Below are 26,242 nucleotides of genomic sequence, written 5' to 3' on the forward strand. Positions count from 1 at the left end.
CGGATTTGTTCAGAGATTTTCTGTTGCGAGAACGTTAGTATTATCTGCATATAAGGTGAAGCCTCTCTCAATTTCATTTTCCTTTATATAAATAAGAAAAAGGGTAGGACCTAGAATGGAGCCCTGTGGAATTTTATATAAAACATTTTGCCATTTTGGTTTAAAATTAATAGAACTTTCAGTTATAAGTGCTATATGAAATCTACCCGATATATATATATATATATATATATATATATAGGATTCAGATATATCCGAGGCTTTGTCTTTTATTCCAAAACACAGCTTCTGTAACAGGAGTTTGTGGTCAACACAGTTAAAAGCCGTGGACAGATCACAGAAGACCCCAGCTGTCAACTGCGATTCATCCAAGGCCGTCATGACCCTATCAACAAATGAATTCACAGCCAATTCTGTACTTTAATTTTACCTGAAACTAAATTGTTCAATGCAGATTTTCTTTAAGTTTGTTAATGTGTATCCAATGGTTTTTCCAAAAATATTTTGATACATTACTTGGGAGAGCAATAGGACGATAATTATACACTTCTTTAGCTGGCCCGCTCTTGAATAAGGGTTTTATTTCTGAACATTTCTGTTTGCAGGGCCGCATTTACAAATTCGGCGCCCCTAGGCCTACAGACCAAAGAGCGCCCCCCCCCCAGAGGACTCTGATTACACTGACGTAGAAATCCAGTAAATTTCTTAATTACGTAATTTTGATGAAAGATAATTACAATAGTATATATATATATATATATATATATATATATATATATATATATATATATATATATATATATAGGAGTGTTTTGAATAAATAAAAGCAATAAACCAATGAATGAGTCAACGTAGCACCCCGGACCTAGTTGACCTTGGCCACCCGCCCCGCCGAGCGCCAACACCACCCGCCGCCGCAACTTTTTTCTTTTGTGTACTTTAAAATTTATGCGCCCCCTAAAATTTTGCGCCCTAGGCCTGGGCCTAGTGGGCCTATAGGGAAATGCGGCACTGTCTGTTTGATTGGAAATGTAACTGAAGGTTTTATTTAGAATTATTGCCAGTATTTGACTAATCACTTTCGCTGATAAATGATGACCTAGTGCTGGACAAACGGTAGAAGTCTTTGCAATCAACCCCCTCTACCCATGTGCTGGTTATATTTGTGGAAGACCACTGGTTTTACATTATCGTTTCCACGAGAGTTATGGACAGTCTTCTACTCTGATATGCCAGGGATAATAGGAGACAGGCTAGTAGGTTTGCCTTTGAAACCTACTAGAAGGACCTGCAGTAAACATGCTCCATGATATTCAACCTGACATCAGTCAACAATTCTGGCAGGTCTTTGAGTTTATGATGATGGTGTCTGTCAAAAGAAGTTGTCCTGTCCAAAAGCTTTTGAGCTAAAGCAAGCTTAGTGTTAAAAATATCAGTAAAGACTTGATAACCTTTATCGAGACATCTTCCTCTCGTCAACAAATCTAATAAAACTTTCTAGGTGGAAGGACCAAGTCTGTTCATCAAAAACTCCCTCCCGCTATTCCGAGATATACAAACAATATACGGGGACTGGGGTCTGGGGATCAACAAGTTCGAACTTCTTGGTGCCATACGACGCATGTCGCTTGTTTGGCATGTACTGAATAAAGGTATTCTATTCTTCGTCCATATCATGCTCTCATCTATACCCAGTTTTGGACTCGGAACAACATTATTTATAAACATAGTGTTTGCAACATCGAGATATGAGTAGGTTTTCTCTTAAGGGTCGTGTCCAGGACTCCCCTTTCTAGGTGTCAATCCAGCCGTTAATTTCAAATTTAACGATGCAATTACTTCTTATTCTTAATATACTACAGCCTTCCGGAGGCCGAGATAGGTTAATAACACATAACTCATATTTTGCCCTTTCATTGTCAACATTGAATTTCAAATGAAGAATAATACTATAAAACGTTGAAAATAAGATATCCAATTCTGAGCTAGGTTTCCCTCAAAACTTGTGTCCTATTTTAGGTACAATAATAGGATTTAAAATTAGGTTTAATGTGGTCATTTTGCAAACAAATTGATACTAGGACTAGTTTACAATATAACAGTGAATATACGCTGAAAGGTTATATCTAAAACACTCACAACCTCTGAAATGATTCCACTTTAAATTTTAATTTCTTTAACCTCACGGATTCTCATAATTTACAATCTTTAACCTGACGCTATGTAATTAGATGTTAACAAAAATGCACTTACTTATTTGTAAACAATTTGTGATTTGTTTTGAAAACACACATTATAACTCAGAAAAACATACTTTTCAAAAGGTGCCATTACATTGCATCAATGGTGAAAGAAAAGATGTCTGAGGAGTCGCGATAATGCTGAAGTAATAACCATCGATGTGTAATAGAACTACATCGATGGTAATAATATAACGTAAATATTTGTTACAAAATTGGATAAATTAACAGCTAATAAGTAAATAATACATTATGTTATATTAACATCTAAAAGATGCACTACCCCAATGCTGAAAGATTTCAATAATTGGAAACTTTCATAGGTATAATTTTTTTTAATTGTCTAAATAAAGATCTGGAGACAGCCACTGCATATTTTGGGATTATCTACATGTTGTAAAGTCCTAAAAAATATATATAAAGAGTATAATCTTTAAAATGATTACTTTTTAAACAAAAATATTACAGTTTTCTATTACATAATTGAATGGAAATGCTCATTAACGGAAGTTTTTGTTGCTATTGCAAAATTACTTCCACTAAAAAAATTCCTTCCTCTATGACTACCATCATTAAATTTTGCATAATAAGTTGCATAATATGCCGGATGGTTAATCGCATAATATTGATTGAATTTCTGTTTGTAAACAAGATATTAAAAGGTAGTTAGTTTCATGTTGCAAATTCGAGTTGGAATATAAGTTTTATTTTAAATATATCAGAAATGTTGATATTATTTAATCAATTGTTTAATATTGTTATTTCTTTATTTGAGATTACATACACATATGATTACAGTATACGCTGATCTCGTTCCAATGACAGTGCTTTATTACTTAGTGGGGGCTATTGCTTTTTGGAAAGGTAAGTTGCTAATTTAGTTTTTAATTCCCAAAAGAGTCCAATGTCTTAAGGAAATCAATTCAAAAACAGATGTGTTTTAACGTATTTGAACTTTTACCGTACATGCAGTTAGAACTAAAACTAAAGTTCATTTTAATTATATTTGATCCTTACAAACTAGACCCGTGACATCTTGAATTCACTCAAATAAACTGTTACATCCTTCTAACCAGAAATGATTTAAGTTTTTGTACAATATTTTTCTGTTCTTCAAAATAAAACCATTCACTACATTAACTGAAATAAAAATCACAAGGTTCTCTGAAAATTTTAACAGTTTGAAAATAATGCTAAACTGGTTAATTTGTCCATTGAAACTTATAACGTTATAATGTCTTAAACACAGTAAATATAAAACTTAAAAATGAACTTTTTGACATAATCTCTTTAACAAAATACTTCGAAATCGCCCTAATGCTAATAATATGATCTATAGGCATAATTTTACTACATAATACTAATATTAATATCCATTTTTATGAAGCGTCTATCTTCTTATAAGAAAATTAATCGACAAATGTGTTGCTAAGTGCTAATTTGAAAACGGCTAGACCAGTTTGGCTAATGATTTTGTAAAATATTCATTGAAATCCGTGGTAGGTTTATAAGAAGAGAAACGTTATAAAAATTACCTGGAATATTCTAAATGAACTTGAAGAATTCTAATAAAACTGTGGCATTTATGGTTCATAAACTAAATTTACCTGACACTAAACAGCTGTCGAAATTTTCAGCTTAAGTTCGGATATTGGACTGAAACATCTATTTACATTGCAATTTTTTTTAAACAATAATAATTGTGCAGTGCTTGATTAGTAGTGTAATGCAGATAGCAAATACTAGGTTAATATTTAACTTTAACTCCAGATTGCACAAGAGACGAATGACAAGCATCAATAAACTGTAAATATTATTTAAACACTATTATAAAACCAACCTTAATGAACAAAGCTGGAAATGTTTTCAAGTGCTGTACTTCAAAATAGTAGAGTTCCTGGACATTTTGATATGGTATTTTAACGGGAAGGTAGAGAATTGAAAACGAACATTACTCACGCCATTCCATATCCATTCTTTCTCAGACTACAGTTCATGAAAAAAGTCTTGTAAAAAGAACAAGATCACAACGCAAAACCTCATAAGTAATTATATTAGAAAGTTGCATGAACCTAATAAGAATTAATATTGCCCTTATACTGGAAGTAGGAAGGACCTTAGACCGTAATAGGCCCCACAGTCCTATATTTGTATGTAGTATATTTTCTTCGCCGGGACAAGATAAACTCAACTGTGGCATTGGTATTACCTTAGAAAGTAGATTACAACAGCCGGAATTAGTCGCTCTTTGACCAGAGTAGGTTTCCAATAGCTAAATACGTATACAGTTTCGTGGTCGAGGCAGTAAGATAAACTGAACTGTAGCACCATAAGTGATATTTATAAGTCTGAAGTAGACACATTATAAACGAAATAAGCTTCTCAGATCTACGTATGAACATCTTCTTTCTTCGTCAGGACACCAATCCGAACTCTACTATGACGCTGGAAATTCTTAGACAGGAAGTACATGAAGTAAACTCTGCTTGATTTTAATAGGTTTCTGATACCTATGTATTAGTATTTTGATAGGGACAACAAGGCAGTCTCAGCCAATTAAACACAGCTATGATTTTTTGTAATGTTTTTATCTAAATCTAGTAAACGTATACCTTGGCCATATAGGATAGCTGTTCGGCAAATATTTTGCCCCAAATCTAATTTCTCTTGGTTGGGAGTTTGAAAGAAGCCCATTATGTGTTTAATTTCATGGCCATTGTTTATATTAATCTCATAGAACGTTCCTTTCCGATTTTTTTCAAGTCAATCAAACATCAAGGCGTCTACAAACAGTACTTGTGCAGAAAACTGTTTTGGCCCTGTAGCCCCGTCACCTTAGCTCCAATGCCACTTATGGTTATAAAATTTTTCATGAACCTTTCAAGCCAGTTTTGGTTAAATCCGCCCATCCAAAAGACTTTTAGTGTAGCTTTATTGTATAATTATAATGGGTTTAATCATAGGGCAGCTCCCCCTTCGGTGAGCTCCAAAAAACCATCTTTGGTTAACATTTATTGAGGATCTTCATAGCAGTTTGAGTTCAAATACATACGAACAATAAGGGGTGTATATAATATGTGTGCATTCACGAGATCGAGTGGAGTCACATAGCAGTTTCGTTAGAATATCATACAATATGCGTTTTACCTGTTCCGCCTGTTGATCAAAGGCACTTTTAGCACCTGGGATTTCAAAACACTGTCAAGTGCGTCTCCTGTTTTCGATTTGATGGAATAGATGACGTAGGAGTCCACATATACTCCACCATGGAGTATGGGAAATAGCCTTATTATCTATGACTGAAACTGTATAAAGCCTTTGCATATTTAAAATAAAAAATGCAAACTCTAGCTTCGCTTTGAAACGTATATTTTAAACGTTTTCCTGGAAACAAGACCATTTACAAATAAGGAATACTTCTTATATCTACCTAATACCATCACTATAATTTAATATTTATAATGTTGTTTACTCTTTAAGCATTGTTTAGAATATTGTACATAATGATATGTCTATTAATAATGTTAAGTACAAGTTTATTCAATAATGTTTAAATAGGTATATATTTTGAAAGAATAAGCGCTTTAATGTTTTTTTAATTGGAAGCTCCGAGATTGTATTCTACTTTGGAGCAGCGCTGAGGCCATTTCCAAATCGTCTATTAAATTTGTGTGGTTCTTCAAAACCTGAAAATCGAGATCTAACCTTTTTTTTTATTTATTTTTTTTTTTTTTTATTTTGGTAACACATAATTTTACATAATCATGGCCCCACCAAGTCAACATGACTTATTCGGTGAGGTCCATAATGAAACCTAAAAAAAAGCAAGATACAAAATTACAGTTTCATTAATTATTTTGTTTTGATCAGTTTTATAGTTCATGCTTTTTCAAGAAAATGTTATATTGCTCTTTGTGTGGCTGTGGTGCTTCTATAACTCCAGATTTTTAAATATTGGCATTTTTATATAGCATTAAGGGGATAATACATACATTATTCAGAGTATAAATAGATAATAAATTATATAACTGGATATATAAAACAAAATATATAAAATATTGCCCATCAACAAATAACATTCTATAAATAGTTAAATATAAGCAACAAATCTCTAAAACATTCAACAACAATAACAAAAATCTCAATAAATAAATAACATGAACCATCAAACAACAACAATAACAATAAAATATTTAACATTATATACATCCTAGTTTTTAACAAAAATCTGGTTGATCACAGAAGTAAACGAAAATTTACCCACTCATTCACTTCATTTTGTCTGTGCATGTGTGTGTGTTTAGATGTTAGTGTAGCTAGATGTAGCTCATGCTAAGTAGTCAGCTCAATGTGTGTCGTAGTAATCCATCTCTGCACTGCCTCTCTAAAAACCCAGAAGTTTCTCAAGCTTTCAATTTCATCTGGAAATAAGTTAAAATAATATGGAATATAAAACTCGGGTAACCTCTCACCAAACTTTGTGGCCATTCTCGGTATAGAATATTTTGTGGAGAGTCGTGTGTTGAAAATCCTTGTTCTTTTTATTTTGTGTTCATTTTTATTAAAATTATCCATAATATTTCTGTATATATATAACTGTTTGGGATTCATTAAAGTTTTAACCATTTCATTGTTTCCAAATAGTCTTATCAAACACCTATTTTGCAAATTCTTTATAATGTTTAAATGGGATGTAGCAGCTGCACCCCAAATACCAATACCATATCTAATGTTGGATTCCACCAGCGATTGATATGCAACCATCTTTACCTTATTATTGGTAACTTTATCACTCAACGTACATATAGCAGCAACACAAGGATTCAACCTTTTATGAAGATCATAAATGTGTTCATTAAATATCATTTTCCTGTCTAGAGTCAGTCCCAAGTATTTGAATTTATCCACTAGCCTTATATTATCACAGTCACAATTAATGTTAATATTAGATTTATTATGTAGACAGTCACAACCATGTAACTTAACAATAATTTCTTCATTGGCTGACATGTTCTGGGGGCAAAAATGCATCATGGCTGTCTTCTGTCCGTTTATAATAAGTTTTTATCATGTGCCCATTTAGTTAAAATTTTAAAATCTCTATTTAGTTTCTCAGTTGCACTGCCTAATTGTCTATGTCCACTTATAATTACTATATCATCAGCATAGGCTAAAATTGTGCAATCTGTTATCAGCTCAAATAAACCATTTAAAATAAATCAAAAACATTATTGGTCCAAGTAAACTACCTTGAGGCACTCCTAATGTTATGGTTTTTAAATCACTATATTCATTTTCAACTTTCACAGTAAATTTTCTGTTTCTTAAATATGATTCAAACCAACTTAAATATATTCCTCTTATACCTATTCCTTCAAGTGATTTTTAACAGTTCTTTGTGTTCAATTGTATCAAATGCCTTACTTAAATCGATGAATAAGGCGAGTGCATGGCTTCTACTATTCATAAAACCATTTACTTTGTTTGCAAATGATTTTTAAGCGTGTTCAGTTGATTTATTTTTTTGGAACCCATACTGGTTGGGGTTCAATATGTTGTTTTCTTTCAAATATTTATTCAGATAATTCGAGACCTTAAAACCTTAAAATAGTATGGTGTTGGGTAAGCTAGTCTTTCTTCAAGGCGGCCACAACACAACGCCTAGAAGTTCTATAGGATGAACGAGTCAGTATCCAAGCTAACTCCAGAGGTACGCGATCAGATAAGTGCCTACCACCACGTAGTGTTGAAATGTTCCTTTAGCTTCTGTCCCATTGAATTTGTCAGCTCGCTACAAACATGCGACTCAATAAATAGCAAAATGTATTAGTGGTAGTTAGTAGTTTAGTACTGGAATACCTCTAACTGTTACAAAGTCCTGAATTTCATAAAGTGCGACCGAATCAGAAGAGATGAAGCCAAATATGAACAAAACTCAAGCATTAAGTAGCGATAAGTCTATATCCCCCGCTAAATAATAACTCCAATTTACTCAAAATTTGGGTTGGCATTAATAAGTCTAAGCGGTAAGCGGCGATGAATCAGTAATGCAACACATCTTCTTGTATTACCTCGTGTTCTTTGAAAAGGAGGTTTTTATAGTATCCCGGAACAATAATGGGAGATGTTGAAGTTTGGTCCCGCACATTAGACGAACACCTTCAAATACAAGAAGCTCGTAGCCCACTATTTAAGTTGCAGAAAACTATCTAAGCTGTCTGTCCACTAGACAAGAGTTCTTGAAACGATGTCAGGACTTCCAAAGTAGGTCAGATACCTGTTCCATGAAGCGTACAATTCCCAGAATCAAACTAATGTAATTTGAGATCTACTTAGAAATCGCCTATATCGAGACGAAGCCGGGTGCAGGCTATTGGCTATGAGTAACGAATGGCAAGGAATTACAACGAATTGCAGGAATTCTCCTCAGCGCTATTCAATGGTTTGGTGCTAATGAACTGACATCAGCTGATTTAGATTATATTATCCCCAAATAATCTCCTTCTCCAGCTGCTGAAACATTTTTAGGTTTATTAGGCAGACAATGGCGTGCCTATGTAAATCTAGCACCAGCCATTCTTTGGGTAAAGAGCACTTAATGTGGTACACATCCTCGTCCACTTTTTATAAGCATAGGGAGTAGATAAGTGTGGGACAGTGTTTCGATAGACAATGTGTGACAAGGTTAGGTGTAATGCTACAACTAATGCTCACTGCGATTTAGTCATGTACTGACGTTAAGAAATCCAGGAGTAGAAGGAAGGTGCATCCACCGCAGTCAGTGTGTGTTAAATATTGGCAGGTGAGGGAGCGCGCGCAGACACCTTGGAAGCTCGCGGCCCCCAACCAGCTGATACACTATTAGGAGTAATAAGATATTATATCTGGACGACAAGAAAGTTTTTATTTCTTTATCCAGGAGCTATTCAATTTGAATTTAAAATAATAGCTGATAAAGGAAGTTTTAATTAAGTTAAAAGAGAGAGAGAGAGAGAGAGAGAGAGAGAGAGATATGTCTCTGTAAGAGATTCGAGTGTATGATACTGCAACGAGATTGCAAGTTAGATCGCAGTGCAGATTTCGGCAAACAATGCTACTCTATTTATCTCAACTCTGTCAACAACCTTGTACCTTTGAATATTAGAGCGTTCTAGGGATTAATTACAGTTTCAATGAAGGTAGTGCTTATGCAGATGAGTTCGTATATGACGGCAAGAAGGCATTGTCACCCCTGCGATATCAGATGTTTTCGCTGAATACTTTTCATCTTCTAACGCTCGTCTGTACTATAAGGGCAGTACTAAACATTTCTAAGAGTGTCTTAAACAAGAGGATGTCTATGCTAAACTCGATGCTCTTTTTCCCTAAAAGAGGAGTGGACCGGGTTTGATTACGTATTAATAAAATGGCATGCTACTTTTTCTCCCCATCTAACAATAATGTTTAATAAGTTTCTCGAGCTCGGAATTTTTCCTGAAAGACTTAAATGAATGAATGAATGAATGAATAATATTGATTTCCCAAATACAAATTAATAACACGTACAATGTATCTATATACTATAAATCCTACATCCATTATTAACATAATAGATAATCATCTAAATATGGTAAAAAAACGGGCTGCAAAATATTCAATAATACTATTCCATCAGGGAAAAATAGGGTCTACATGGGCAAGTAGCCTGTGCGTAGACCCGAGCCATTTATGGCAACGATATAGGGAAACGGATTTTTTAGAAAAAAAATTAGTTTATGTGATAGAATATTTTGTAATTAAGAAAAAATTAAATAGTAAAACAATAAAAGAAATACAATACATTAATGTTTATAGTTTTGGAGCAATCAGTTAACGATGACAACAAACCCACCTCTTTAAGCTAAAAATAAAAAAATAAATAAAAATATATCAAACCATAACAATCTAATATCTGTCGGATACAACTATTTCCTTCCAGGGGCAGCCGGACGCAACAATACACGACGCAATGACTGAGGGGTAGGTGAGGGGGGTCAAGGATCAGGTCCGCCTGTTGTACCCGGTCACAATGAGGGCCTCGACTTCCTCGTCACTGAGACTGATAAGCAGTTCCGACACTTTCCTTTTAAAAGTCGATAATGCAGTTGTTTGAAAAAGTTCTACGCCTTCATATTTTAAGCACAAATTTCGGTAGAGTAGTTGAGAAATGTAATAACAATTAGTAGTTGAAAAAGATTTAATAAGATTGGAGGTAGTAATTCCTATGTTTCTAGAGTATCTAGTGCTGTAATTATGAGTAATTGGAATAAATATTTCGGTAAAATTATTGAACGTGTGTATTAATACAGTTTTAATGAAAATTTGTCTGACCGTAAAAACTCTAGTCTCTTGGAATAGGGTACTGGTCGGGCAACGTTTACTCTTCCTAAAAGCAGCTTTTAATATTGATTTTTGAATTATACTAAGGTTATGAATTAAAGTTTTATTTGCTCCACCCCACGCAATAATAACCCAAAAGACAGAATCGACTGTACAAATGCAAAATAAGCTACTCTAATTTCGTTTACGTTCAGAATATTTGTTAACTCTTTAAAAGCAAAAATATATTTCCTTAATCTGTTTTTTCAAATACTCAACATGTTCCGTCCATTTCATACGATTATCAAATATAATTCCCAGATATTTGTAACTGCTAACACACGCTGTATATTTCCACAATTACAATTAGTGTTTGTGTAATTTCCACAAGAGTGAATGGTCAAGTCAGAGAGTACATAATCTGATTGTGTAGACAACGAAATTGGCATAAATTTAGTTTTTGAAATGTTTAGTGTTAAAATATTTTGATCGAGCCATGTTTTCACTATTGCCAAATCACTTAGAGCATTTAAGCGTACTTCATTCCAGGTCTTTCCCCGCGTTAAAATAAGAGTGTCATCGGCAAAAAGAACTAATTTACTTGTTATATTCAACTTAGATATATTATTGATATATAAATAGAAATAAAATGGGCCCAAGTGTGCTTCCTTGGATCACTCCGTAATTAATGGGCATTTGATCGCTGTTGACACCACAGATCGTTGTTATCTGTCGCCAACATAACATGTTACCTCCTATCTGGGTACCTCCTATCTGTGAGGTAGGACTGGAACCACGAAAGAGCGCCGCCCCGAACACCCACAGCCTTAAGCTTATCTAAGAGCTTATTCCTGTTTACAGAATCAAATGCCTTTTTTAGATCTAAAAAAATTAACATTAGACGCTCTTGACCTGCTATTGCTTGATTTATTTCTCTGCAGGACATCGAATAGAGCATTTTGAAATGTTTTTGTCTGACCGGAATCCATACTGATTCTTCGACATAATATCATGAGTAAAGAGATATTCTACCAGCTGTTCTTTTATTATTTTTTTCCAATATTTTAGACAAAACACTTAGCAGAGATATCGTCGGAAAATTACTTTTATCGGTATATTCGTCGGCTTTATGAATCGGTATAACTTTAGCTATTTTAAAATATTTGGGAAAGTACCAAGAACTAATGCTCAAATTGATTAAGTGTATTAAAGGTTTGCAAAGAATATTTAAATTAAATTTAAGAACTTCAGCTGAAATGCCATCGCAACCGGGGGCAAATTTAGTTATGTTGTGCCCAATCTGGTTGTCTCACCGATGTGAAGAATAGAACCATCACTACTCAGCCAGCACGAGGGAGAGTTTTCGAAAGCCTTATTCTGGATCAGTTATATTTCTCCTTCATGAGGGGCTTTACTAAGAAACAGCATGGGTTCCCTTGGAAGGTCCACTATTACAAATCTCGTGCTCTATGAAAGCTACATATCCAGCTTTTGCAAAGAACTACAGAGTTTTGACAGCGTTTACATAGATTTTTGTGAAAGCCTTTGACAGTATCAATCATCAACTTCTTCAACTGCTGTAACTAAACCTCTAATTGAGGAATCTGGGTACCTCAGGGTTCCCACATGGCTCCTTTTTATTCATCATCTTCTTGAATGATATTACCAATTCCATTGAGATAAAATTCTTACTATTCGCGGATGATATAAGGGTTCTTTGTGTCGTAAATAGCTTGGAGGATTGCCATCGCCTTCAACTCAACATGCGGAAAATTGAGCAATGGTATGATGTAAATATCTTATTTCCTGTATATAGTTCAACGTTATATTTATATAATAGTTGCGTAACAAGGCTCCATAGAACCGGAAATGATATAATTAAATCACACAATTTCTTTCTTGAAACTGTAAGTCCCTCAGGCACGTATTTACAAAATTAAAATTTCTTGATGTTAATTTATTAGTTACGTTTTTATCATTGTTTTTACTTATGCTTGATTATAATTGAATCGTTTATTTCAGAAAGGGCACAAATCACATTTTTTTCAAATATGGTTTTTTTGCAGAAATAGTTTCTTTGGGTGTAGACACATTTACTGTTAAAAGGTCACATCTCTAACTGTATTCCATTTGTTACTATGGCAATCTGAAAACTAGATTTATTTGTGAAAGGGCACATATCCTGGACATGTGCCCTTTCTACAGCAAACAGACTACACTAGACAGATGCGCATGCTTGAGCAACAGTTGCCTGCACTGAGTTTGCTTGGTCTAACCTCAAATGTTTGTTATATTGTTCAGACGATTTGGGTGAAAGCATCTTTGTTAGTCTTTCGTGTATTTATTTACAATATTAGCAGAAAGAAATGATGGAAAGTGACACTGACCAAGGTCTAGAAATTTCCATTAAGTAAGAAGAGGAAATGGGGAGTTCACAACAATGATAAGTACAAACGTAATATTATTAAGAAGGCTCGGTTATCTGGAGAGCCTTATAGAAACTACAAAGGAGCTGAAGTTCCTGGAAAGGTCCTGGGAAAAAACAGTTGTGGGTAAGTTGTTTTAATTATATTAATTAGGATTACATAATTTTTTAAATCATACACAGAAAAAGGCCTACACTAATCAGTCTGACAAGAGTCCCAGAAATTTATTACTGACTTTATCAATAGTAAAGCTTACAAAAACTTAACCTATAAACATAAGCCATAAAATTAATCATGTTATTGAACTTTAACGCTAAAATATATCTTTATCGTTTTTAAATAAATCCCAGGTGTACAATAAACTTGTGGGTTGTATAATCAGTGATATGTACAACAATTACTTTGTAAGGTATTGCTGTATAAATATTTAATAACAATACTGACAGTTTTTAGTACAAATGTTTTTTTTTTCAGGTGCCACAGAAAATTGTTTGGATAAAATACCTAAAGATGATCAAGTACAAAATGTTTTTGGAGTTGTACAGCATAGATAACAAAAATCAACAAGATTCGTTTCTGCAAGGACTTATGGAAATTAAAGCAATTAAAAGGTCTCGACCAAAGCCAGGTATTCCCGCTGAAAAAAAACAAAAGGTAAGAGGGCATACAGTTTCTTATCATTTATCATACAAAGGAGAAAATATTGCCGTTTGTAAAAATGCAATCATAGCATTGTACTCTGTCACCAGCAAACGACTTAGAAGGATTTCAGACTTACTAAGTGTAGGAAAATCACCAAAGGACAAACGTGGCAAAAACCCTAAGGTAAATGTTGTGCCTCCAGAAATATGTCAGAAGCTAAAAGATCACATTGAGTGCTTTCCAACCAAAGTGTCTCACTACACAGGAAAGCCTATAACTTATCTTTCTGCTGAGCTGAGCATTAAAATCATGCACAAACTGTTCACACAAATAAATCCAGAATTGAACGTTAAGTACAGTACATACTATACGTCTTATTATAAAGAAAACTACAACTTCAGATTTTTGTAGGCCACAGAAAAGATGTGCGGTTTTATGTCAGGAGCTTTACTACCAAAATCAAAAGCAATACGCTAAACGATAATGCAAAAAGAGTAGCGGCAGCGGAAAAAAAATAGTACACTTGAGACGTGGAAAAAAAAAAATTCTATTCTGCTTTTAGAATGTGTTACAAAAAAAGTGTGAAGATGAGCCAGACACACATGGTATTTGTGTATGACTATATGCAGAATCTACCTTTACCTAATATCCCAGTACAAGAGATATTTTACTACCCGCCAACTCTGGGTTAACTGCTTTTGTGTCTATGACTTGAAAACAAAAAAGAGCACAACGTATCTCTATCATGAGGGAATCGCTAAAAAGGGAGGAAATGAAGTGTCTTCCTTTATTTTTGATTTTATATAAACAAACATGTACCCGAAACGGCACGAGAGATTCATGTTTTCTCTGATGCGTGTACAGGCCAAAATAGAAACCACACGGTATTGAGGGCCTTGTTATCAATATCCCACAACAGAAAAATACCTGTAAAAAACAATACTTTCCCGTAAGAGGCCACAGTTTCTTGCCGTGGTGACAGGACTTTTGGAGTTATTAAAAGAGCAATAAAAAACCAAGACAGAGTATATACAACCCGAACAATATGAAACTTTGATAAAAGATGGCACAAAAGGGAAAATTGAAACTGTAATGTTAAAAGACAGTAGCATTATCTTGGATTTTGATCAGTGGTGGCCTAAATACTTTAAAAAGTATGTAAATTCAACAGAAACCATGACTATGAAAAACAAAGATAGAAAAAAGCTGAAAATATCTGAACTATACTATCTAGAAATGAATGAAGGTACTGTAAAAGGAAGTGAAACAATCAATGGATTGGTAAGCAGCACATTTCCTCTCATGAAACCTAATGTTGTACATATACCATACCCATCAGAGCGAGCTTACAACGGAAAGAAACCTAATTAATGAAAAAAAGATTGAGGACATAAAAAAAGTTCAAAAATACATACCAGAAGAAGCAAAACCATTCTACGACACTATCATAGCTTGGCCAACTACACGTCAAGATGACCTGGATTAAACTAATAATGGAAAAATTAAGTCTTTTTAACAGTTAGACACACTGTTTTATCTATTTTGCAAATTAAAACATTAAATTGATTGTGTAATATGTGTTTTTATGATCATTTTCCCTGTTTTTTAATGGGAGAAAAGGGCACATATCCAAAACTAAAAAAAAAAAAATTGTAGAGGCTACAATTAAAAAATTAAATATGTGAAATTTGTGTGGAATATGTATTTCAGTATACTCCTTCAGATAATCTATTAAAAATTCACAATAAACTCGGTTTCTTTAATACAAACGGTTTTTTTATTGCTGGTGTAAAATTAGAAAAAAATGTGACATGTGCCCTTTCTGAAATAAACGATTCAATTGTTACTTTTTTCCATTGAACTTTTCCTTACATTTTATAAGATTTCTTGATGTATTACTATCTTGTATATTATTATCTGTTGTAAAATGGTGTATACCGTGAATAAATAAATGTGTGTCATGACGTCTTTTAAGATGAGTTACATAGGTATGTTAGAACTCACCACCCTTTTTAAAAGTACAAGACTGAGGCAAAAAATATTGTTTTACCGTCGTAAGTATTCATCGCTTGGTGATGGATCTTATCGTTTCTGAGTGTGAAGCTGTTGGTCCGTTTAAGCCTGAGATTTTATGATTGTTTATGGGAATTATAATTAGTATTTCCTGATGGATTCATATGAGTAGAACTTGAATGAAAAATGGTGGACTACACAGAAGAACTTTAGGTGCTGTGCGGGATCATGTATTATATCCACATTCCCTTCGAGCCACTATGTCATGTACTTAAACCTTTTTAATTCTTCATTTTATTTATGCCGTAAATGTGACAAATAAATATGAATAAACCGGCTTTGCTAGGGAAGTTAGGTAATCTATGTAAAACCCAGTTCACTAACTGCCACTGTAATTGTTTATCCCAATCGCACTTAAATAAGTCAACAAATCCTTCAGTTCTTCGCCATAAGCCATTCAGTAGTTTATTAATTATTCAATAAATGTTGTCAGAACGTATCCTTGTATGCTTACTAAACATTTTATATTAGTTAGTATATGTATATATTTTTATAAATCTAAGAAATATAAAAAAATTAAAAACGGTTCACTAACTCGTATTTGTTATAGATTAGTGTATAGTTGTTCGATATTTTATTGTATATAACACTCAATATTCATTGATATAAAATTATATAGCCTATATATAACACCGCTTGTAAATTTGATTTTAAACTCATATTAATTCAATATATTTAAGTTAAGTAAATGTTTACAATCTAAAAGAAACGTATATTCTTTGATTTGGTTTTGTGCTTGTTATAGTACTCAGTGTATAGTAAAACTTTCCAAAACTTAATTTTGCACAAACGGAAATGACACAAACGAGAATTTCATTGGTTGTTTCTTTTGTTTTCCTTCCAGTGATGCCTGTCTTATCGGAGGCGATACGTGCGAAGAGTTTGTTGCGTGCCAAGCCGGAGAAGCGTAGTTTACCTTTAGAAGCCAGAATGCCTAATATCAAGGTATTTAGTGGCACTTCCCACCCTGACCTAGCTCAGAGGGTCGTGGACCGGCTTGGAATTGATTTAGGGAAGGTTGTCACGAAGAAATTCAGTAATTTGGAAACGTGGTAAGTAAAAATTTTTAAGATTACCCTTATTTTACTAGGCCCTAGTACGGAGTAATGTTAACCTGTGGGGTTCCTTATTACTATTGTCTTACTACATTAATTTGAATTTATTCGCTTAATAAACACTAGATAGTTATCGCTAATATATACAATTTTCGCCACTTATAAAGTTTTCACTACAATTATGAGTGAAATCAATAATGCCCATTACATAATTGTTATAGGACCTTGTTAGCTTCTTGCAGACTAGAATATTGTGAAATGGATAGCTGCTTGGTTTTCTTTACAGTAATAAAGTTTAGTTTGAGAACTTATCTACCACCTGTGCCATATGTACAATCTGTGGGCTTAAATTACTGTAATAATAAATATAAATCACAACAATGCTTTTGTTTGTGTTTATCCTAATTACTTGGTTCTCAAACTAGGTCTACTTAGGACACCCAGGTATTGATGTTTATAAATAGGCTACTTGAGTATTTTTAATGAAAGATTCTGCCTCAAAGTATCTAAAGTAAATTAAACCATGGCCAATATGAGGGTAGACTTTAATAAGCGGCCTACACTTGTTTTTTCTATTGCTTTTATCGAATGGTTGGATTTTTTTCTATCTGAAGGATAATTCGATATTAGGCCTACAATTTATTTAACTTTTTTATTTATTTCACTTATTAGTTATATTAAAAATTAAAGTAAACAATAAACAACAAGAAGTATCTAATATTTTGAGACTTTGAAAGTGGCAATGAATAATGAGGAAAATACGTAAGATACCTTTCTCACAAGTAACGAGATTTGTTTAAGCAGCCATTTCACAAAAGCGGTTACTCATTGATATCAAGCTAGGCAAATTATAAATATTGTAAGGTTTCATTGATATTTAAGACTAGGCCATAATTAGTTTTGTTGTTTTGTAATGTTTTTGTAAAGAAAATTTTATTGTACGAGATTCTTCTTGTTATGGTAATTTATTGTAACTCTTACTGTGTACGATTTTTATATATATCGAAGTTGGATAATATTTTGAATTGTTCGATAATAACGAGTGTAGGCCGCTTATTAAAGTCTCCCCCAATATGAAAACTCATATTTATAAGTTATGAGTAGACTTTAATAAGCAGCCTACACTCTTTCTTTGGTTGTTTTCATTGAATGGATGTATTATTTTTATCCAAATCAATTCGATATTAAGTTACAATTTATTTTATTTAATATATGATTTCAACTCATTATTATTTTTTATGCAAACAATAAATGGCAAGAAATAAATAATTGTTTGAAATTGTGATGAATATGAGGAAGTTAAGTATCTGACATATTTCTTGATATACATGTGGGTTTGGCTCTTGGTAACACGTGGGGAAAATCCTTTCCTCTATTTCAGAAATTATGTGGTTCACTGCTATCTGGGCAATCTATAAATATTTTAACGTTTCCTGATATGTAGGTCTAGGCTATAGTCGGTTTTGTTATTTTTTAATGTATTATTCTTGTTCTTACTGTAATATAATCCTTTCTGTGAACAATTAATTATAAAATTTTCAAGTTGGATAATATATTGAATTGTTCAGAAACAATCAATTAACAAGTGTACTGTAGTCAATATAAAAGTCTGGTACTTTGGGATTATACCGACCACACCCAGACATGAATCGTTATTTCACATTTCGTTTCTACTGATTACTAGATTAGCGTAGAACAATATTTCGTCAATATAAAACAGGAATTGTCTTATCGCAAACACCTCCCCATCCTCAGACAGAGGTCAAAGTCGAGCGTCTAGTAGATAACGTGATTGCAGAGTCTCGCCGCCCGTTCAGCTGGTGCATCGCTTTGTTGTACTTCCGTGTTTTACCTCTACATTTCTCCAAACACAAAAATTCAACAAAAACAAACATTTACCAAACTAAACTTTTTATTAAAAAAACACTCAAAACTTGTTTTTATTCTTGATCACATTCCGCCACCCAAAATGCGAGTGCCTCCGGCCATCAGCGCGGGCTTCGGCAGCACCTTCGGTGCTGCCCCGCGCTGATGTCGACGAAAGAAAAACATCCCTCGAGATAGTACCTATCAGTAAAATATCAAATTCTAGAGGGGCTAATCAGAAATATAAATTGAATTGTAATGGAAAGGCAATGATGTACCGTGCAAATCACGTGATGCCGCGCGGCCTGCCGTAATCAGGATTCTCGAGAAAGATAAGATAACAGCGACAACAATACGATCACAATACCTGGAAATGCTTGTAAGTTTGTAATTTTGTAATTGAAGAGTTGTTTTTTCGTTCTATCATGTTTGTTTCTATAAATTTCTATTTTTGTGTTCTTCATACTGGTGTGGTCGGTATAATCCCAAAGTACCAAAAGTCTCCTCTAAATTGTTATAACAATATAACTTAAAGGCATTAAAACTATCAGAAATTGTTATTAAGACCTAACAAATTAAAAGGTTCTGAAATCAAATTATGTAGGCTTAGCCTACCTAGGTCTAACCTAAAGGTCAGAAAAAATCCTTTACAAGTAAACAGTGAATTTTGGTTATTTAGATTCATAAACTTTAATTTCCTTTGTAGGCTAGTAAAAAAAAATTATTTTGCTGCAGTAAAATAAGTACCCACCATTACAAATAAATCATCGATATTCATGATTATTTAAACTAACAAAACCAAATTACGTTATAAGCATTTTAAATCATAATATAGTCCAACTGTTAATTTAAATGACTCGATATTTTAATTTTTTTTTTTTTTTTATTCTAAAGACAGTGATGTATAAAAAATTGGTTTCATGGAAAATAGATGAGCAGTGATTAAAGTTTTAAAAATCTTATTTAATCTCTAAAAGTGCCTGTTATTTTGGGAAAAAATGATGGCCAGTTCCGTCATTATCGGATTTTAGATATAGAAAAAAATGTCTTTTTATATATTATTAGATTACTTATATTATTAATAAATAAATAATTCAGGGGCGTAAAATAAAAGCATGTCCAAAATGAAAGCAACTACATTATAGCCAGTGGTTGCATCAATGGTATTAGCAATGTATTGTGCATTTGCTTGAAGGTTCATCTGATGGTAGACAGTATGAAAATTCCTTTTCACTGTAATTGAATTAATGTCATTTTAGAATGTAGTATTTTTCTCCAGTTAGTGTTTTGTTCCTGTAGTGTGAAGCAAATGTAAGAAATAATTCTTAGTGCAAGTGACTACTTTTTTCTGAAGGGTGAACAGAAGAAGACAAAGATAAAAGTAAGGAAAATGTAAACATTTTAAACATTAAAAACACATATAAGTTCAGTATTAAAAAATAATATACGTATTTTTTATCCTATTATCCACAATAAAATATTCTACAATATAACATTATTTTACCCTTCGAGTGCTGAGGCATTGCCATGGTAGACACCTAGTAAATTGACAGCATTGATTCACTTTATGATCCACAATATCTAATATAGTACACAGTTAAAATATCTGAGCTGCACTTGATATATGTATTTTTATTTTTTTCTTCCACGTAGGTCTTTAGAACAATAATTAACTATGATGTTGTAATGTCTATCAGCCGATGAATTCATCAGAGCGAATTGCACATTGACTAGTATTGATTACTTTGATTAGTAATTGTGTTTTGATGTAAAAACAATCATAAAGCAGTGTATATTTCACATTTATTAGTGTAATAATATCAATATTTGTATTGGGATGTTTCCATAACAACGAGTTTGTGTTATTGTTTCTAGTATTTCAGTCAAGTGCATAAAAGTTTGGCACTGTCCGTTCTAGTGTAGTTTCGCCAGCAGACAAATCCCGGGTATTACACAGCTAGCGTACCCGTCATATTTTGCTGATGTATTAGATAAGTTCGGCGGGTTCTACTGGCTCTACATTGTATTGCTATCTCTTGGGAATAGTTGAAACTATTTATAAACAATATTGCAGCTGTTTTTTTGCAGTACATGTACTGGTTTGTTGACGAGCAACAAAAGTACCAACTATGTGAATTGTCTGCTGATGTAAACAAACTAGTCAAAACAAGCTGTAAATCGGCTATTTTGTACTTATTTGTACTTTTATTGTTTTTGTCATAATACAAGTTTGTGTTAGTTTTTAATGTATTGTAAATATGAAAATACGTAACTTTTATTACTTTGGATTGAGCTGCTAGGGTATAGTGGTGAAACAATGAATGAATTATTTTTTTAGTATTATTTATTTTTCTAATGGCTGCAAGTACTAGTGGATTACAAATTAAAGACATTAGTGATATACTGATAAAGAGAATAAAGGCAACCAGTACTCATGAGGCCACTAGAATTGCTTACCATGCATTATTTGAAAGCCACCTACGCTATGGAATAACTGTTGGGGGAAGTTCTTCTGAAAGTAATCTTCACAGAGCTCTTATTTTGCAGAAAAAAGCAGTTAGAATAATGGCAGGACTAGGACCTAGAGAGAGCTGTAGAAACATTTACAAAGACTGGAAACTACTTACAATAGCTTCAATTTACATACTGGAAACCATCCTGTACTCCATAACAAAAGACCGTCCGAAACAAAACCACCTGCACAACCATTAAGCAGAAGATTAGGTACTTTGGGATTATACCGACCACACCCAGACATGAATTGTTATTTGACATTTTGCTTCTACTGATTACTAGATTAGCGTAGAACAATATTTCGTCAATGTAAAACAGGAATTGTCTTATCGCAAACCCCTCCCCATCCTCAGACAGAGGTCAAAGTCAAGCGGTCTAGTTGATAACGTGATTGCTGAGTCTCACCGCCCATTCAGCTGGTGCGTCGCTTTGTTGTACTTCCATGTTTTACCCCTACATTTCTCCAAACACAAAAATTCGACAAAAACAAACATTACCAAACAAAAACTAAACTCTTAATTGAAAAAAAACACTCAAAACTTGTTTTTACTCTTGATCACACTCCGCCACCCAAAATGCAAGTGCCTCTGGCCATCAGCTGCCCCGCGCTGATGTCAACGGAAGAAAAACATCCCTCGAGATAGTACCTATCAGTAAAATATCAAATTCTAGAGGGGCTGATCATAAATATAAATTGAATTGTAATGGAAAGGCAATTATGTACCGTGCACTTAAAACTTAAATAATCATGTGATGCCGCACAGCCTGCCGTAATCGGGATTCTCGAGAAAGATAAGATAACAGCGACAACAATACCGATCACAATACCTAGAAATGTTTGTAATTTTGTAATTAAAGAGTTGTTTTTTTCGTTCTATCATGTTTGTTTCTATAAACTTATATTTTTGTGTTCTTCATACTGGTGTGGTCGGTATAATCCCAAAGTACCGAAGATTATTCACTACCAGTCCACAGAACAGTCTTATATGAAAAAAAACCATCATATGCCGGATTGAAACTGTTCAACAAACTACCACAACATATGAAAGAATATCTGAAGGACCACAATCCAAGAGCCATGAAGAAGACCCTTCAGAGTTGGCTACAAGACAAGGCTTTCTACATGCTGGACGAGTTCTTCTCATGGAATGATGAACCTGACTGACTAAAGAATTTTGTTAAGGACAGTGTAACATATCTTAATGATATTGTTAATAAAGAATATTGTCTATTGTCTAGATGACGATTTAATACCCAGTGATGAAGAACCTGATTTTTCTCCACCTGATCTAGGCTATTCTTAACAATAGCGATGATGACGATGTGGTTCATAGAACTGATTAGGAAATTGATTTACATGTAGCTGCTCAGAAACGAGTAGGCCTCAAAAGAAAAAGAAGAGAAAAACCTGTCCGAAGATCATAATTACACAGTTGTTGACAAAATTTACCCTCAATTCAACCATTTTGAGTACACTTTGGTTTCTGAGTATATACCTCTTCAACCGCCTAAACGTAAACCACACAAGCCCATTACATTTTTTTAGTTATATATTCACCAATAAATTTTGTCCTAATCTGTTATCTGTAAATAAAATGTAAAGCATATATTTATAGGCCTTGCATGTTTTATAGTTAATAGTTAATTAAGTTGAAAAATAATGGAAAAAACTAAATTCATTATGTATAAATTTGATTTTTTATGGTCTATTGGAGTTGAAATAATAGTACAAAACAAAAGAAATAAGTTAAGATACATATATTTTTTTAAATAGGATTGATAAACCAAAGGCTTTAAAATATATTTGAACATGGGATTTGGGTTTAAAAAGAACAACATTTTGTTTTAAGCATTAAATTATAATGTAAAAATGTAGTGATGTAAGAAAAGCCATTATTTTGTACCTTGATTTGGTCTAAATTTAAATCCTAATAATATAAAAATCATGCATTACCGTATTTTTTCATAATAAAAAATGTGTTTAAAAATTACAACACTGATAATTTAAATACTACATTTAATGAGTCCTGAAAGTGTTAAGGAGGTATCAAAGAGTTAATAATAATTTGATAGTGTGTAAAATTTTGTAATGATTTACTTGGTTTATTTAAAAAAAATACTGTTACTTGGTCAGATTAATAATTATGTATTGGTAAATTGTATTAATCTACTAAAAACAAAAATAATTGTGCTATATTTAACATTTTTCGGTTTCTTACTTTTTCTATGAGAGTATAAAAAATTTAAATACACAAAATTGTATGACACAATCATCTGCATGATGACACAGCTGGAGTGATGTGATGTAAAAAAATGACATACTTCAACAATGTATTTTAAAGACCATTTTAACAAATTAACTTTAATATCTCATGTAGATAATCATAATGCAAGAAACAAAGAAAAATATGTTAGGCTAGATAAATCTAAAACTAGCCTAATTCATATAGATATGACTTTTTTAAGTTGCCAGTACCATACAGAAACATGCTGTATAAGGGATACATGACCCTGTTTTTGTAACATAAAGCGTACAACTCAGTTAAGGAATTTGAAAAGGATAGTTTAGACAATCTAGCAAGGCCTGTAAGTAGGCCTATCTACGCTAGCATAATATTTTTACTATGTTTAATATAAATAAAAATTGACTCTGTCTATTACACTATATACTGTGCTTAACTAACGACATTCAAGATTCTGATTCTGATTCAACATAACCACATAAATATTTGTAGAGAGGTCATAGGATGTTTCAACATTAGCATAGAAAATCATGATTTTTACAATCTTTTGTGATTCATAAACAAAATATACAACAAACAGCGGGTTACAGATAGCCAATTTGTGTTTTCAGTTAAACTTGTGGGGCTATGTATAGCCTACATCGTCTCCTTGGATAATGAATTATTTTCAAGCTTTCAAAAGTACAATAATTTAAAAGATGATTAATAATAACAAAATACAATAGATTAACAACAATTCTTCAGTAATAGATAAACCTTGTTTTAAAAGTAAATTTCTCAACAAGTGTACTGGAAATGACAAATTTTTTCTAATCAATTCAATGTTACCAACAATTAATTATTAAATTTTCAAAATAAATTTTTTTAATGAAAATTAGTCCACTTAATCCAACATATCTCACATCTAAAGAAAGTTAGAAAAATGTTTCCTTGAAGTTTAACAAAGCTGTGTGAAATCTGTCAAAGTTTAAAATGGTCTATATTAGTTACAGAAGAATATTATAAATAATACATTTAAATTTATTGAAAACCAAGTGAACCGAATTGACTGTTTATATATTTGGTTTATACATTTACATTATGCGGTCTTAAAAAACTAAGCATAAAAAATCAACAAAAATTACAATATTTTCAAAATTAAAAAAAGATAGTGAATATCTTGTATATATATATATATCCTAGGGTGATAGCTTGACAAGAAATTCACTATCTTTTTTAATTTTGAAAATATTGTAATTTTTGTTGATTTTTTATGCTTAGTATTTTAAGACCGCATAATGTAAATGTATAAACCAAATATACTACGGCATTGATATAATACAATGAATATGTAAAATCTTACCTTTAGTTTCTTAAAACTAGATGTTTTCGCAGTGTGGAAATAGGAGAGTCAGTTCGAGGGGAAGATGTGTACATAGTTCAGAGTGGCAGTGGCGAAATAAATGACAATCTCATGGAACTTCTTATAATGATAAATGCTTGCAAGATAGCTTCGGCTTCTAGAGTCACAGCAGTCATTCCTTGCTTCCCATACGCCCGACAAGATAAAAAAGACAAGGTATGAAATTCATCTCAATCCATTTTGTAGTCTACTTTTATTGTCTCTAATTAAAAGTGTTTAATTTAATTGTTAAAACACTGAAAGTATACATACAACTTTTCTTTATAAAGTATTGTAATGTGCTAAATAGCAAAAGTGTATAGTAGTTCTGGAATACTATGAATTTCCATTCATTAGTTATTTTATTGGTGTTCTGTAGAAAATGTGGCATCTCAAGGTTATTCACACAAGATAAAAAATTTAGTGAGTTGTAGCATAAAGTTTCAGAACCTCTACAAGGTCTTATATAATCATTATTACATTCCTTAACATTTATCTGTGTAAAGACATGCCTGAGGAAGCCAAGAGATGTATAACATTTTCTATTTTACTTTTGTTAGTAACAATAGAACTGTTTAAATGAATGTTCTAGATTGCATAGATTATGTTACATATTATAATTAAGGGAGTGAGGTAGGGCTTTGTCCTGTCTACCATTACAAGCAAACTCCTGTTTAAGTTACAAGACTGTCATTGGAGCCCATTTAGTTTTGTATCTTGAGTGTTTTTTATGATCTACATAGTACAGGCCGTGGATTTTATAATTCGGATTTTGTATACTACGTGTACACATCTAAATACACCTCTCCACATATATTTAGTTAATGTTTGGAATATTTTATTTTATAAATATAAATTTCTGCAATATTCTTTATTAATAACTATAAGGAAAATATTGTTTATAATATTTATATGTGGTAGTTTTACAATATTTAACAATTCTGAAAATTTCAATAAAAATCTCAATCATGTTGACAACAAATCTTCTCCCTGCATAACCATGATTCAAAACTTGATTGTGTTGTTTTTCAAAACTTGAAAATCGTGTGAACAAAAACGAGTACTGCTTATATGTATTTGTTTGTGTATTAAAATTCAATATAAGAGTTTAAATTGTTACTAAGAATTTTCCTGTTAAGGTTATTATTATTTCTCCAGGACACTGTGTTATTGTAATTGTTGTGGTTGTTTAACTAAAGATATTAAATATTACTGTATTGCTCTTAGTGAAATATAAATATTATATGAAAACATGAATTCTTGTAAGTTGCCAATGGAGGAAATTTTGTGTCCCAAAGAAAAATGATAGTATGAAGATCAAAACCAGTTTAGCAGCAAGAATTATATTGATTTTTGTAGTGTGTGTTATATAACTCTCAGGGTCAGAGCCACACATGAAGCTGGCCAGGGCCTTTGTGTGGCAATGTCAGGTAGGGCTCAAGGTCAGCGACTAGACTCTTAGGGA

General features: G+C 32.6%; 1 protein-coding gene across 4 annotated transcripts in view; it reads left to right on the forward strand.

The window, feature by feature from the left end:
- The first annotated feature begins 16,562 nt into the window (after window positions 1-16,562).
- The window catches only part of LOC124356608 (ribose-phosphate pyrophosphokinase 1), a 44,335-nt gene continuing 34,655 nt past the window's right edge, over window positions 16,563-26,242 (forward strand). For all 4 annotated transcript variants that reach the window (XM_046807716.1, XM_046807724.1, XM_046807732.1 and 1 more), the window contains exons 1-2: window positions 16,563-16,770; window positions 24,771-24,954. In XM_046807716.1, coding sequence (XP_046663672.1) covers window positions 16,565-16,770; window positions 24,771-24,954 — 390 coding nt within the window. In that variant the 5' untranslated portion in view covers window positions 16,563-16,564. The remainder of the gene's footprint in view (window positions 16,771-24,770; window positions 24,955-26,242) is intronic.

Source organism: Homalodisca vitripennis, chromosome 1, assembly GCF_021130785.1.
Source record: "Homalodisca vitripennis isolate AUS2020 chromosome 1, UT_GWSS_2.1, whole genome shotgun sequence".
NCBI lineage: Eukaryota > Metazoa > Arthropoda > Insecta > Hemiptera > Cicadellidae > Homalodisca > Homalodisca vitripennis.